General features: G+C 36.4%; 1 protein-coding gene across 5 annotated transcripts in view; it reads left to right on the plus strand.

The window, feature by feature from the left end:
- Positions 1-15,509, plus strand: part of LOC129779904 (GTPase-activating Rap/Ran-GAP domain-like protein 3) — a 310,243-nt gene that overhangs the window by 67,122 nt on the left and 227,612 nt on the right. The window contains exons 1-2 of one of the 5 annotated variants that reach the window (XM_055787671.1): positions 11,473-11,545; positions 11,684-12,223. The exons of 2 other annotated variants lie outside the window; for them this stretch is intronic. In XM_055787671.1, coding sequence (XP_055643646.1) covers positions 11,823-12,223 — 401 coding nt within the window. In that variant the 5' untranslated portion in view covers positions 11,473-11,545; positions 11,684-11,822. Of the gene's footprint in view, positions 1-11,472; positions 12,224-15,509 lie in introns of those variants that run through there. 2 more of the 5 variants (XM_055787669.1, XM_055787670.1) reach the window with 2 other exon arrangements.

The following is a 15,509-nucleotide window of genomic DNA, read 5'->3' on the forward strand; positions in this document are numbered from 1 at the left end:
TCGTACATGATCCACTTTTCATCACCAGTCACCATCTTCTTCAAAAATGGGTCGAGTTCGATCCAGTGCATCAGCAGTGCATCGCAGGCGTTGATTCGGTCTAAAAGATTTTTTTGCGTCAACTCGTGTGGCACCTATACATCCAGCTTTTTTTGGAATCCAATCTTCTGCAAATGGTTCCAAACGGTTTTATGGTCTATACCCAGTTCCTGGCCAATCGAGCGAGTGCTCAAATGCCGGTCTACTTGGATGATTTCAACGATTTTATCGGTTTCCACGACGATTGGCCTACTAGTACGGGGTGTATCTTCGACAGCCACTACACCAGAACGAAATCGATCAAACCAACGCTGTGCTGTGCGAATCGTTACAGTATCGGGTCCATAAACTACACGAATTTTTTCGGCTGACTTCGTTGCAGTTTTACTTCGCAGGTAGTAAAAACGTAAAACATGGCGAATTTCTTGCTTGATGGACTCCATCTTTGGCGCGCTATAACTTGAGACTGAAAAGGACAATCACAACACTGTCAAAACGACACTTGTAGCACAGATTGTCGTCTTTAAAAAGCCGTATAGTATGACCAGGGGATAGTAACTTCAAGCAAAAAAGTGGGACCGATTCGAGATTGCTTTTAAGTAAACAGTGAACTTTTTTTACACTCTAAAAATTGCACCGACTTGCACTGACAACTGAATGATATTGTCAATTTGTGCGAGATGCCTCAAAACAGCTGGGAATAAATATTGTTTATATACAGTAAGTTACATTTAATGCGACGTTTCGATTATTGGACGGACCTGTAATGTGACACGTTTAATTGGACATTTTTGTAAACATCGAGTTCGCGGTCCAAATTATGGCGCCACATTAAAGTTGCCACCAGACGTAGACACTGTACCACTCACATCGCCAATGTTCAATCACAGGCCAACAACGCCTCCAAAGCGACACTGAGTGGTGCCTCGGCATGTCGTATTAAATTTAAACTACTGTATTATATTGTTAACTATGTTAGCATCATAAGCAACGAGCACACATTTATTTTCCACTTGCAACAGTATTCACGATGATTGGATGGATGAATATACGACTTATACATGCACCTAGTACGACAATTGTCATGCGTATATACGATTTACTACAGACAACCAAACAACGAATGGCGGAAAACGTTCTTGTTAATTATATTATTATAGATTTTTGTAAATACATGTATGTTTGAAATATTACATTAAAAATTATTTTTAAGTCCGAATATTTCCGGTTTCAAGAAAAGTGAAAGTTAAAGTTGTTGTTCTGATAAACATAGTGACAAAAATAAATTAGTTCAACTTCGTCATTCAATTGCACTTAACTCAAAACTGTAAACATGAGATTATGAACTTGACAAACCAAGCTGCCAAGTATGCCAACCCAGCAAACATTAAATCGTATAACTATCGTATATAGAGGATCGAATATCTGATATTTTGGGTGGTACATGATGCGCCCAAATAGCATATACAGTAAGTTACCTCTAATCCTCGACATACCGAGTCACTACTTAGTGTCGCGTTAGAGGTGATTGGCCTGTAATTTGACATTCCCGATAATAGTGGTACAATGTCGACATGTGGTGGCGACTTTCAATCTGGGGCCATACTTTGATACTTTGGGTACGAAACTCGATGTTTACAAAATATCCAATTAGAGATGAAAATGTTCAATTATTTGTGTCCCATTACAGGTCTGTCCAATTAACTAAATGTCGAATTAGAGGTAACTTACTGTACATGCAAGGTTATTAGGCAATTCCTAATAACATAATAAGTCTGTTGTCATACGAATATACGATTCATCACTGCCATAAAAAAATGGCGGAAAATATTAAAGTAAAATGTTCGGCCCGGGGAATCACCATTTTTGTATGTATATAGAACTTTTATAAACATTTATGTTTGTACAAATAGGAATTAATCAATTGACTTTCAGGGATATAAATGTTTGATATGAGTGGTGGCGACGGTTATAAAATTGCTCCGATGGGATTTGAACTCCGGTTATTTGGATTATCAAGCCGCAGCTATGTCGTACGGCTATCTGAAATATGATTTCGGGGCAATTAAAGCTATTACATATGATACGAAAGAGTTGCAATCGTATACGTCATTCCTGATTGTTTATTGTGCTTGAGTGGAAATATCGCAAAATTTATATATATATATATATATATATATATATATATATATATATATTTTTTATTCTTTATTTTTCAGACTTTCAGCCTCCTGGGCTGGTTCGTCTCAGAAAATTTATATAGAAATGGTTAAATAAAGTTCAGTACTACATGTTTCAAGTAATCAAATAACATGAAGTAAAAAAATTCATTCATATTTTAACAATTTAAAACTGCCTTCGGGCCTGCCCAGCAAACATTAAATCGTAAAAAATTCGAGGGGTTGTATCCTAGACACGACCGCTTAGAAAGTAGGACTACGCATTTTTTTTTTCTTTTGAAAGTTGATGGTTTATCATTTCGAATATTATTTGAAATACGTCGAAATTTAATAAATAACTCTTTAGGTTCCGGGGACTCTGAAAAGGTTTAATGGCTTGCGTAGTTTTGTAGAATCATTTCGAGAAGCAACGATCATTTTTATCCTTTGCGAGAACAACACACTAATTGGTCATATGTCGCAATTTGTTTCTTTATATCAATCCACGCATTGCACTGAATATTAACAAGAGGCATCTTCCGTGCATCGCCATCAAAGACGAATGAACTGTCTGAGTTTCAGGTGTCTATAATTCAAAAGAAAAAGAAGTGCATCGTCATTCAACAAGCATCAAACACGCGTCTAACAGATGCACACAGTTGCAGTGCTAAAAATGAAACATCGCGAGAATGACCGTTTATGAAAAATCGTTTCTCGACTCTCGGTGAAAACGGTCAACAAAGTTTCTATGTTTCGCGCAACGAAAACAAGCAACACACAAAAAACCAAACATCGATGTTTAGAAGCGACCTGTAATCATTTGCACTCTTCCCTTTTTTCGCCTTCATTGCCATGACTCGGATGGTTATGTTAATTGCAATGCCAGGTGCACTTCATATTCGCTAGCGTTCACAGTTCGAGGGGAAACATTAAACACAAAACGAGCAGAATAAGCGACCTTTGTTGTTTCGGGCACAGAAAGATTCTGAGAATTTTCCCCAGAGGAGATGCAATACTTATACGCTAGCGACAGCTTACTTACTTTGCAAGGGTGGAGTTTGCTTCGCAAATATTCTCTTTTCGCTATCCCTCTTCGTTGTTTCTATTCTAGCGGCTGCATAAGATACCCGTTATTGACAGCTCTGTTCGGGAAAGCACACAAATGGACAAAACAAATGTATGGGAAAATGGGAATGCTTCCAATTTTCATTATTTTTATTTATTTATTTTTATTTTATTTTTACTGTCGTCAATCTAAATTGTAGACCGATACATTCTTCATACTACTTAAAACTACTTACTTAAAACTAAAAATCTAAAGAGAGCTGGCTGGATAATTTATTTGTTTAATTTAAGAGACGATTTTGACAAGTTACAGAATCAATTTTTTTTATTTATTTATATCGTCAAACCAGCGTAGACTAAATATGCTGCCCAAATATTACAGTGAAATTTAAAGATATCTTATGCTATTCAGATAGTCTTTGAGCATTGACCTTGACATGGTTACATCAATTGTTTCACTGTGTTCGTTACAGAGGCTCATCATACGATTAATAGGACTATATTTGGCATAATTCGTTCTTTGATAATCTATGTAAAAAATGTTAGGGTTTCTCAGGTTCCTAATCGGTGCGTAAAAATTTGGGTTTCCTAATGTTTCTTCTGAGTCCACTCGTTGTGATATGATATCAATAATAAATAGAATCATGGCAGAGTTCCGACGTTCTTTTAGGCTTTTAATATTGATTAGCATACAGCGTGCTTCATATGGAGGTAGATGATATGAAGACCAGCCTAGTTTACGAAGTGCAAATAACAAAAATTGTTTTTGTACATATTCTATTCTGTCTTCGTGTGAAGTTATGTAGGGGGACCATACAATACTACAGTATTCGAGAATTGATCTGACGTATGTAATATACAATGTTTTTATTGTGTACGGATCGTGGAAATGGTAACTAAAGCGTTTAATGAAGCTCAACATATTATTTGCTCTATTAATTTAAACCATATACAGACTATGGGATTGTAATGTATAGCATATCAAACAAAAAAATCTTAGAAAATTTCCATTTTAATTGGTATGCAAATCGTTTAAATCCGTTCGTAGAAAAATAGTTATTAATGTTAAATTTATTTTATAAAAACCCTTAATGTAAGACGAAGTCCTACGTCAAAAATCTAAAATTGGAGGTGATATACATACATCCAAGACATATTACTTGTATGATGTGTATAACTGGCATATGCATATGAAATTGGAGGCCATATACATGTATATAGGGTATATGATGTAATATAAACGATAATTATACGATTTAAGTTTTCCTAGGATGTATGTATATCGCCTCCACGTTTGCATGTATGGGCTGGCAGGCGCATCATATACATGCAATTTATATTAGTCATACTTGTATGTTTGTGAATATATTCCTCAAAATAAAATCATTACACTAAAGCTTCGTTTCAAACAATTTATACAGTAACCAAATCACGCAATAAACATCAAGAATTGCTGGGAATCTCTTATCAATATTTGTTCAAATTTAAAAAGGTGCTCAACTCCAGTTTTGTTGACACCTTTTATGCATTCAATTAAATCGTACGATAAATCATATATAAACATAAACATTCCCACCTTTCATCCTTCATTGAACACCTCGTAGTAGAAATCTGTCAGTATGCATACACTCTCCTACGAAACATAGTGGAAAAAAATATATTCGTCGATGTAAACAAGCGGTGAAAAAGGAGGCACAAAAATTCGACAGGGGCGTATTTTTTTCGACAGGGGCGTCTGAAAGTATTCGCGTCGGACGGTGCGACGTTCGTTTTGCCCTAGATCAACACATTGAATTGTTTGTTCCAGGCTGAAAAACCTAAATTCACGATGCTAAATGAAAAGCTAAAGGATTTTCATTTGATCATTCTCCCTAATATCTGCGAGGAATCTTACGTTGTTTCAATGTCCAATGCTATTAGGTGATTGATCAATGTGGCAACATTTTTCAGGTGAGGATAGCAGCAGAAGAAACTTCCAGAATAATGGATAGCGAAAGGCAGATCATTTTTAAGGATATTTTTCGCAGTTTTTTTCGTGGAGCTATTCAAGCAAATGAGAAAAATATTTGATTTTGATGATCCGACGCTCAAGGCTGCGGCAGTGTTAAATCCGAGAATCTTTCCCAATTTGACAAGCATTAAAGTTGTGTTAGAAGCGTTTCCAAGATTCTACAATGGAAATTAAGTCCGTACCCTTAAGATAAAATTACTCCATAAGGCAGGGTTGACCAAACGATAGTCCGCGGTCTACCGGTCGCCAGCCAGCTGGTCTAGGATAGTGTCATCTCCAAACGCAATGGATCAAATATCCTTCCACTTATTGCCATGATCATTTCGCAAGGTGTTTATGCTAACCTCAATAAAATATATTAGTTGGAGGAGTAGATAATTTTTCGTTAAAGTTTCCGTTTTAATATTTTCATTCAGATTGTTAGTTGTTTAATATTAACACAGCAAAGAATTGTCAATAGGAACAATTTGAACAATGTTTTCTCCGGGCATATCATTTGTTAAATGACCAATTGAAAACGCTGGAAACATTCGGAAACAAACACAATTTTGTTTTTATTGATATTCGAAACCATATAATTAATATGAGCTAATTTTTTGGACAAAACTTTGAATGCGAGTTTTAATGAAGTATCGTTACTTTGTTATTAAAACTATGAAAAGTAATGTGGATTAATTGCGCAGATTTCTTTCAAGAAATATATTCATAAATAGAGCAACTGGTGAATGAAAAATTAAAAATATCAAAAATTAAATATTGGATTCTATTATGTAATCCAAGTCAAACAGGATTCTGGTGAATGCTGTCGGCATAACTTTCCGAGCTGTTTGGTTTGCTTGTTGCATTCGTGAGGTTTTTTCGATAATGTTTCAAATTATGCAAATCGCAGATGTTCGAGAAATAACTCAATTCGATAAGATTCTATCGATTTACAAAATACGAAAATTTGTTCGGTGTTATAGTTATAGAGATCGAATCGACCGATTGCGATTCAATTTACATAATAGGGGCCAATATTTCCGATAGATAGTTTCATGAGGGAAGATAGTGAGGTCAAATTATTTCTGGCTGTAGTACAACTCTTACATTTTAAGAATGAAATTCTATTTCAGTGACATGACCACCACGGGCCCGTTTACAGCGATCGATCCGTTGAACCCAAATTTCCATCACTCGGCCACATATTTAGACCGGAATGTTGCGAATTTCGCGGTGGATGTTGTCTCTGAGCTTTTCTAAAGTTGCATATTATAGATATTAAGATCTTCCAATTCTGGTCGAAACCAGTTTTCCAACATGTCGCTATAGCGTTCTCCACATGACGACCGTTCTCATCGACGAATAAATACGACCCAATCGGCATTAAAACAACACCAAACAGTTTTTTTTGTGGATGCGATGGTGATACTTGAAGCACAAATGGGTTTGCATCTGATCAATAACGCACATTTTGCTTGTTGATTGCTGGTCGTTTAGCCAGAAACGAGCCTTATCGCTGAAGACGATATAGAAATCATCATTTTTTTCATGATTCGCCAAAGCCCAATCGGAGAAGTTTTGGCGCTTCATATGGTCAAGTGGCTTTAGTTCTTGAGTCAATTTGATCTTGTAAGGATGTAGCCCAAGAACTTTTCGCAAAATACACCACAATGAGGCTTGAGGAATGTCCAGTTCTTGAGAACGCTGTGCGATTGACTGATTTGGGTAATTTAGGATGGATTCACTACTTGCGGCCTCGATATTTTCGTTGCAACGTGCGGGGCGGCTTCTCGTTGACACGGGAACATCCAACTTGTAGTAAAATTGTAGTAGGTGCTCTTAAAATTCTAACCACTGACTCCGAATTTCGGTAGTAATTTAAAAAAATTATTAACCGTTAACCGTAACAAATATTTTCGATGGTACAGATTTTTGGAAAAAAAAAGTACAGGTGAGAAAGATTTCAACCCCTTTGGTACAGATTAAATGTGGCAACACTGGTTGCCAGTGGAACTTTTGCCTTCTCAACGTAGGTATGACTTGTGTAATTTTTATTAGTAGTACTTATTTGAGATTTCTATGCCGAATAACACGCCTTAAATGTATTCTGAAGTGGCAAGTTCTAGAATACGCGTGCCCTCAGTACAAGTTGAAATTTCTTTGACGAAAAATCTTCCGGCCAGAATGGGAAGCGAACCCGAACCCCTGGCATGATAATGTGTGACGCTAACCACGGGACGGCACGGGAGCACAACACAAAAACTATAATACCTAATAAAAATTTGGTCAAAGAAGGAAATGTTGGAAATTACAGTAGAACCTCGCGAGATCCCTAGTAATTTGATAAACCTTCCCGAAATTTGTCAGTGAGTGGTAGAGTATTGCTCTTTTGTTTTGGTCATGGTTTTCACGTTATCTGATCACTGATGTACACGACCTTACAGATGGATAGTTCAATAATTTATGTATTGATAAAACACAGTTTTCATGCTAAAATACCTTTTTTTCCTGTTTCCTCATTTTTAGCTCTTTATTGAATTATCCGCGATTTAGTTATACGCGGTGATCTAGCCCGACTACTTCGCGGATAATCGGGGTTTAACTGTATTAGGTTGGGGAAAAAGTAATCCATTATTTTTGCGTGAAATTTAAAACTTTTTTTAATATACTTCGGATTGTCCGATTTGGGACCGCTTTGTTGTAAAATTTGATGCCACTCTAAATGTAGATTCATTTTGCCTCTGTCACAGAAGTTTTGTTCCTTATTGTCGAAACACTCTAGCAATGTATTTTTATAATCTTCTCTTTATCCCAATTTCTTATCACTCAGGAAGTTTTGAAATGTGCAAAAAGATGGTTATCGCGTGGGGCCACGTCCGGGCTATATGATGTATTTACATGCCAATCAAGCTCCCGGAGTTGTTATGGATGTTTCCGCTAGATTCAAACGGTCGATTTGTTGACAGTAGAGATCTAAATTTAGTGTATTGCACTATGATGATGGTCCCGCCACCTTCCCCTACAGAGGTTTGAGCAAGATGAGTTGTCTAGAAGATATTAACTTTTATTCCTTAGCTTTGAAATCAGTTTAACAAAAAAAACGAACTGATTTTACCTACGGATATAAATTCAAAAAATGTTATTTCATTACATTATCAAAAAAGAAGCCAATACTCAGTCTCATCCTCCACTGAGCCGATACGTGTTTAGGAGAAAATGAAAGCCGAATGAAAAGGTGAGATATCGCAGCTTCAAGACAACAAATATTTGCGGCTGCATGTGCGCGGAAAAACGCATCGTCGAATAGATTATATTCCGTAAATTAGACGAAAATTGGTGACCATTTACTGGTTATTGTTTTAATTTAGCGTAAATCATATTTAACCTTGAAAATTCATAGCACATACAATTTTTGTCAAGTCAAATTGTCTGATGATCCAAAATTTTTCAGAATTGAAACATTCAACACTGTGACTGATAGTTTTTCCAAAAATTAAACACCAGAGTGGAGAATGAAAGCATCCCGTCATTCAGGATTAGAAATTGAGGGGCTTAGAATGAAAGGGGTGTAAGTGATTTGATCGATTTCTCTACATCGACTCTCTCTTTTGGTCATAACTTAGCTGCAAATACATTCCGTACTGTATTTGGCAATGTGGAAGATAGGAATTAGAGGCGAATGAACTTCAAAGTTTAAAGCCTCTTAAGAACAAAGAAAGAAAGAAAAGGAAGATAGGTAAGAACCTCATCTATCGGACTCTATAGCAAACTTGAATTTGAACGTTTTTGCAGTTGAGATAGTAACTAAAGGAAAGTTGATGAAGATAAATCGATCAAGTCACTTACACCCCTTGCATTCTAAGCCCCTCAATTATAATGAGTAATGTAACCATGTTACATTCGCTATAAATCAATGTAGGCGCATGGTAGTCTAGTCGCATAGGAATATTGAACAAATACTGAAAACAAAAAACATTACTCAAAAACGAAAAAAAACTCATCTCCTATTTTTGAATATGATATGTAAAAAGGCCTGAGGACATATGGACATATTTTCTCAGGAAAAGGATTGGATATAAAGAAAATTATTATAATATTGATAATCACACACACTCAATTCTTAAATCTATTCGTACATCTATTGTTAATTTACATTTCAACTTATTCTCTTGTTTATAGCAAGGGGACCAATTAGCATATTTAAATCATGTAAACTATAAAAAACAAAAAAAAATACAGGGAAACTTCGATATTACGTACCTTCGATATAACGTCACTCGATATAACGTACACATACATACGTAAATCTTCAAAGTCCAAAGCAATAATTTTTTGAATATTTTTTTTCTGAAAGAAAAATAAATTATCTGTATTTTGATACTAAAGCTTTTTTAGTACCTTCAACTAATCCAGAAATACAATTCCGGATTGTGATTCCGGATTCTAAATGAAACAAACTTTAATCAACAGTACGAAGGGAAACATAATGAAAAAGGTTGGCTTCGTCTTCTAGTTAAATTTATTCATTAAACTTACTTAAACAGCAGCACAATTAAGTAATATAAGGTACGTTTCTGATTTCTTTATTATGCTTCGATATAACGTACAATTCGATACAACGTAGAATTTTGAAAGTAAAATGTACGTTATATCGAAGTTACCCTGTAATTAATACGAACAGAAAATCTAACATTTTTGCCAGTGTGATATTTTTTCAAAGAAATAGGAACTATGCTTTAATTTGATATGACGATCATCTAAATCGGTCCAGTAGTTCTAAAGGTTTTTTGAAAATGTCATTTTTGGAACAAAGGGGAAAAATTTATTTTTCGAACCACTCTAAAATAGAAATGGCACCCTAATTAAAAAATTGGAAAATACGAGTCTTACATTTTGGTACTTACACTACCAATTTTCACGAAAATCTGAGAACCACTATATCGGTTTGACATGGAATGGTTGTATTTTGTTACTATCAGTCCAATTACTCAACGCAACACAAATTCATTATCGGTCCCTGGGGAATAGACGGTTGAGTCTGTTATTCATAAAAGAAGGTGATCGCCAATAGGAAGCAAAAAAATCGCTCATTCTGGAATGCACCTTGCAATGTTCATTTGATTACAATTTACTGTCGCTACTCCTTGAATTATTTTTTTTGAATGGATTTCTATTAGGTTTTAGCTTTATTTCAATATTATTTTCTTTTCAAAACGATTCCTGTATAAGGCATAATCTGTCCAGAAAGTGTTTGTTTGATTTGTGGTGTGATTTCATTTGTAACCTTACAATCCGCGCTAATTTTAGGCCCTTCGCATGAATTTTACCTAACTATATAAATTTCTCGAGAGCTGTTAAACCTGTAATTTGAATGTGAAGTGAAGGTATTCGCTTCCATTAGCATGCCATGTTTCCGGCGTTTACTCTTTTTATTTAATAAATAATTAACGTCTTTGATTGCTCTCTGTATTCCGCTTTGATGGTCATATTTTAATTATCCCTAAAGCGGCTCTCTTCTTCCTCCGTCGATTTTCACACCATGTCAGAAATTCTGTAAATAACTGAAATGAGCGAACTGAACACGTTATATATTTCTACCATTTATCAAGAGTCTGCTCATCAATTATACGTATTTAATTATTCTAGGAACTGTCTAAGAACTGACTAATATCGAGCGCTGCACATCCTTGTTTGAAAAAGTGCCTCTTGCATCCTTCTTCTCACATAGATTTCATCACAGTTTAGAGGCTAGCATTGAGCTCCAGCACTCCTGGAACACACTTGGCGTACATCTTCGTCATTTTTCTTTCGCATAAAGATGCAAGCGAGTCTTTTGATCTGAATTTTTTTCTCATTTGGCGAATGCAGCCGTCGAGAGTAGACTATCATCACGTGAATCATTTCTCTCCTCTGACGCGGGTTGGACGAAATGCTGTCAGTGTTCATCCTGTCGGTATGCTCAGATTTCGCTCAACCAAACAGAAAAATGGCGCGTAAGCGCAACAGGGAAGCACGTGATCTTAAATTTCCTGCTCCTTACGCAGCGTTACAGGTTGCACAAGCTCTCCCTGTCTGGCGGAGACATTTGTGTGTTTTGCGCTCCCGAGAACCGCTCCGCCAGATTGCGTGCAGAAGATTGACAGCCTCCGAGTGGAATGAATTTTTGGGGGAGGGAATCGTCCTGTGGCAGTCTGTTGCTCAACGGAGTTATTTCATTTCCATCCAGTAGCGCGCTACAGTTTGATGTGTTTTTGTCGGTCGTTGAAAGAATGGGGTTTTTTTTTCTAGTGAGGTGTGAAATTATGTTAGATAAGTGTCTGTAGTGCAAAGCATGTGTTTATTTTTTCCCTGTAAGGACCATAAATGTATTGCGATGGAGTGTAAGTTGATTTGTGTAGTTTTCATTAATTCTGATGGAATTCTATTGCAGCCGAATTTCAAAGTAATGTTAATGCAGAATAAAAAATCAATTTGATGAGTGTTAGAGTGGAACGTTTGAAAATAGTTATGGTGGAGTGCACAAAGGAAATTGAATAAGTGAGGCAGGCCTTTTTAATCGAAAAATATATATGGATATAATGGAGAACCCGGATAATTTCGATAGTGCCGATGCAGACCCTCCGTCTCTGCCATCTCCGCAGAATATTCAATCACCATCATCATCATCGTCACCGTTCGTGGTTCCCCCAGCTTACGCGAGTCAAGCAACAGGATTAACAACGATACTCCCTCCACCAACCGAGGCAGTCTCCGGTGTTCGTCAAGTGTCTATCCCGTGCAAACGCCGTGCTCGATTGCAGCGGTCCGAACGGTTGCAATCCGATGGTAGCTCTCAGCAGCCGTCATATTCGAGCTTGGAGGCTCTGATACGCGATAGTTTCGGTCAAATCGTATGGCCTATCCGCATAACCAGCTGGGATCTGCTGAACAACACTGCCGCTAGACTGCAGCCCAGTTTCACCAACCCAAGGTACTGCAGCCGCTTATTGTGGCATACAACTTAGCTATATATTGTTTCATATGGGAGGATTGTGCATCCGGACGTGGGATGAGAAATCCCCTATGTTCCATATAGCTATATCGCACATATGGCTCATATTAATATATTCTAAGCGAAGCACAAGAGAGAAATGCGTTTTATTCTTCCTTTAGTGAAAGGTTCATCAAGGGTCACTCCGTCTTTGCTTTGTTTGATTGTAGTTGAGTATTCTCTCGTTGTTGATATTTATTTCAATTTACTCCTCTATTATTCACCGTCAGAAGCTTTAAACATGGGAAACTGCATATTTCGGTAAATGGAAAGAATAAAAATTTCAAGAATACTCCATCTGAGTTATAAATAATTTCAAAACGTTGAGACCCAGTCGTTCTTTGGGACCAACATTGAAGATTCCGTCGTTGGTCTCTGCGGTCCGAAAAATCATTATCTAACTTTGTTATACCTCCCTTTACATGTTGTTGTCTTGTTACCCAGGTACTACTGTATAATTCTCGCAATAACATGAACGAGAGAAATTGATTTTTTTTCGAACAATGAGTAGCATAAAAATTTACTCTAATCATTTAATAATTTCGTAGGATTATCAATTATCAATAAATGAAAATAGGATTTCCTTTCAACACCATAGATCAATAATACCGCTATACAAGCTTTTCATGACAGAACGATTTTGTAGTATGACAACGCTCAGATATTGGTTGCAAACCCAGAGAAAATTCACGTTTGAATGCTTGATAGGTTTTAAACCACTCGCTCTGTAACAATTAGTTCATGTTCAGATTTGCATTGAAAAAATAACTCACGAAATTCTACTTTTTTTCAAAATGATCAAAAGAAGCGATAACGTTGAATGCTGTATACTTCATATCCAACCATTTATTGCAAATAGACATGTTTTCGTTGCTCAAACAATACAAACCAATAAACCGCTTATTTCATCCATACATTGAATTATATACTTAAGTATGATATGTGCAATATAGTGGAGAAAGTGACCTTTGACCCAACAGAACAAGAATCCGAACAACACTTCAAGAGTTGTGCTTTTGTATTAGATACTTTTCCGCAAATTAAAAAGCTTTTTTAACTCTGATCCTCGCTCTCGTAGGAGGAATTTATAGGGGTCAATGTTATTCATTTCGCACATTATCATATGCTCGCTGTTTCCTGCTTTTTGATGTTCAACAAGTACGCCTTATTGGGGGATATACCTATATTTATTCTGGCTACAGGCTTTCCTTTGTTGGCTGGCGCAGTTACGAAGCCACTGGCGAAGTGGAGAAATGAAGAAAATATGCTAATTGCTGTTTGTCGCAGAGCTAATTTTCGCTTGACTTAAGCTAGATGGGTCGTGTCATTTTTTTTGTAGGGGGAAAACATTCGAAAGCTGGTATGGGTAATATATTCCACGCTTTGTAGTCAAATTATACGTTTATTCAATTCACCAGAACTTTGGAAGGCTGTGAAATTCACTATAAGAGAAGTTTGACAGTCTCGTCGAATATATTACTTTATCCGCGTAATACAAACAATGGTCACATTGGTTGACAGAGCTTGTTTCATGAATATTTAACGAATTATGCTTTATGTGTCATGAGTAATTTTTGATTTGTATATATTGCGAAGTTATTGAAGCACATGCGCTCAACCAAAAGCTCGAACATAATGTAAGTTTGCTGACATTGCAAAGAAGTTGGAGTTTATTCCTGCAGGAGCATTTAAGGTACCTAGAAACAAAAACAATGATCCACATAACACACATAAATACTTCAGGTTTATTGTTTGAACTGTATTATAAAATGTTGTATACATTGTACATTCGGTCAAATATATACCGGAAATTTGTGTTTCTGAATCAATTATCATCTAAATTTATATTATCGTCTTCAAAATAAGCAAATTTATTGTGCTGCTTCTACTTCTTTTTTACCCTTGGATAGAATGATGCAAGGTGGTTAGCCACGATTGTTCTCGTTATGGTATTGATATAATAAGATTGTGCCTTGCGGCTTCGTGAGTGATTCGTCTAGATAGGCACAATTTGGGGATCAAAACGTGGTTTTTCGACTAGATAAAGTTTGACATGACAATTGTTTGCAATCGGTCACTTGCAGTTTCTTCAACCTTGCGACCTTGCCGTTTCTTCAACCTACGCGTAGTGAGCCCATTTAAATTGTCTTGCTTGGGTACGAAAAGCCCTCGCAGCTCGCTCGTATGTTAGGCAAACGCCTTTGCAGACCACAGATGTACGAGAAAATAGGAACACTCTCTTCAAAAATGTTTTAAAAAATTTACTTTTGAAAAAAATAATTATTATTTCATTACTAGCTGATCCGGCGAACTTAGTCCCGTCTAAAATATATTATTGATATGAAAACATTCGAACGTTTATATTTTATTACTAAGCACGATCATGGGTTCAATCCTAGATCCATACATTAATTGATCTTTTTATTGGCCGTTTTAGAATTTTCTCTTTTTCTGACAATCCATCACCATTTACGCTTCCCACCAACGCAACATGAAAAACAATTCCGTCAACTCAAATTTCAATGAGACTAACAACGCCTTCAACGATGTTACTGCAGGACATATGAAAATTAAATTTTCTGAATTTTCCCCATTTTAATTTATATAAAACAGGGATGGCCAAACTTGGCAATACTGCGGGCTACCATTACACCTTTCACATGTGTAATGATGTCTTCTAATGCTTTAATCGATGTTGGTTCATCGACATAAACAGAAGATTTGCCATATCTCCACAAAAAATAGTCCAACAGCGTAAAAACGCCCGATATAGGCGGATAATTCATTGGCTGAAAACGAGAGCTAAATTGCTCACCGAATTAATTGCGCAATAGGTTCATTGTTTCGTGTACCGTGTGGCATGTCGCACGCGGCACCGTCTTGTTCAAAACAAATGTCAACCTGATTTAGCTCGTGTATTTTGAGCAAAAAAAAGTTGATAATCATTGCACATTGTGTTTGCTATCACCTTTGACCGTAATGTTGTTCTCATCCTCATCTTTAACACTAGGTTCACGGACGATTCTTATATACCTATCTCTACGAACATGCGTCATTCCATGCCAAACCGATATAGTGTTTCTCAGAACTTCGTGAAAGTTGATAGTTTCGTTTCTTATCGCAAAATATTAGATCCGTATTTTTTATTTTTTTCGTTACGGTGACCATTTCGGTTTTAGGGTGCTCCGCAAATCAGTTTTTTTCATTTTTCCAAAAATTCATAATT

The sequence above is a fragment of the Toxorhynchites rutilus genome, chromosome 3 (assembly GCF_029784135.1).
Source record: "Toxorhynchites rutilus septentrionalis strain SRP chromosome 3, ASM2978413v1, whole genome shotgun sequence".
In the NCBI taxonomy this organism is placed as follows: Eukaryota; Metazoa; Arthropoda; class Insecta; order Diptera; family Culicidae; genus Toxorhynchites; species Toxorhynchites rutilus.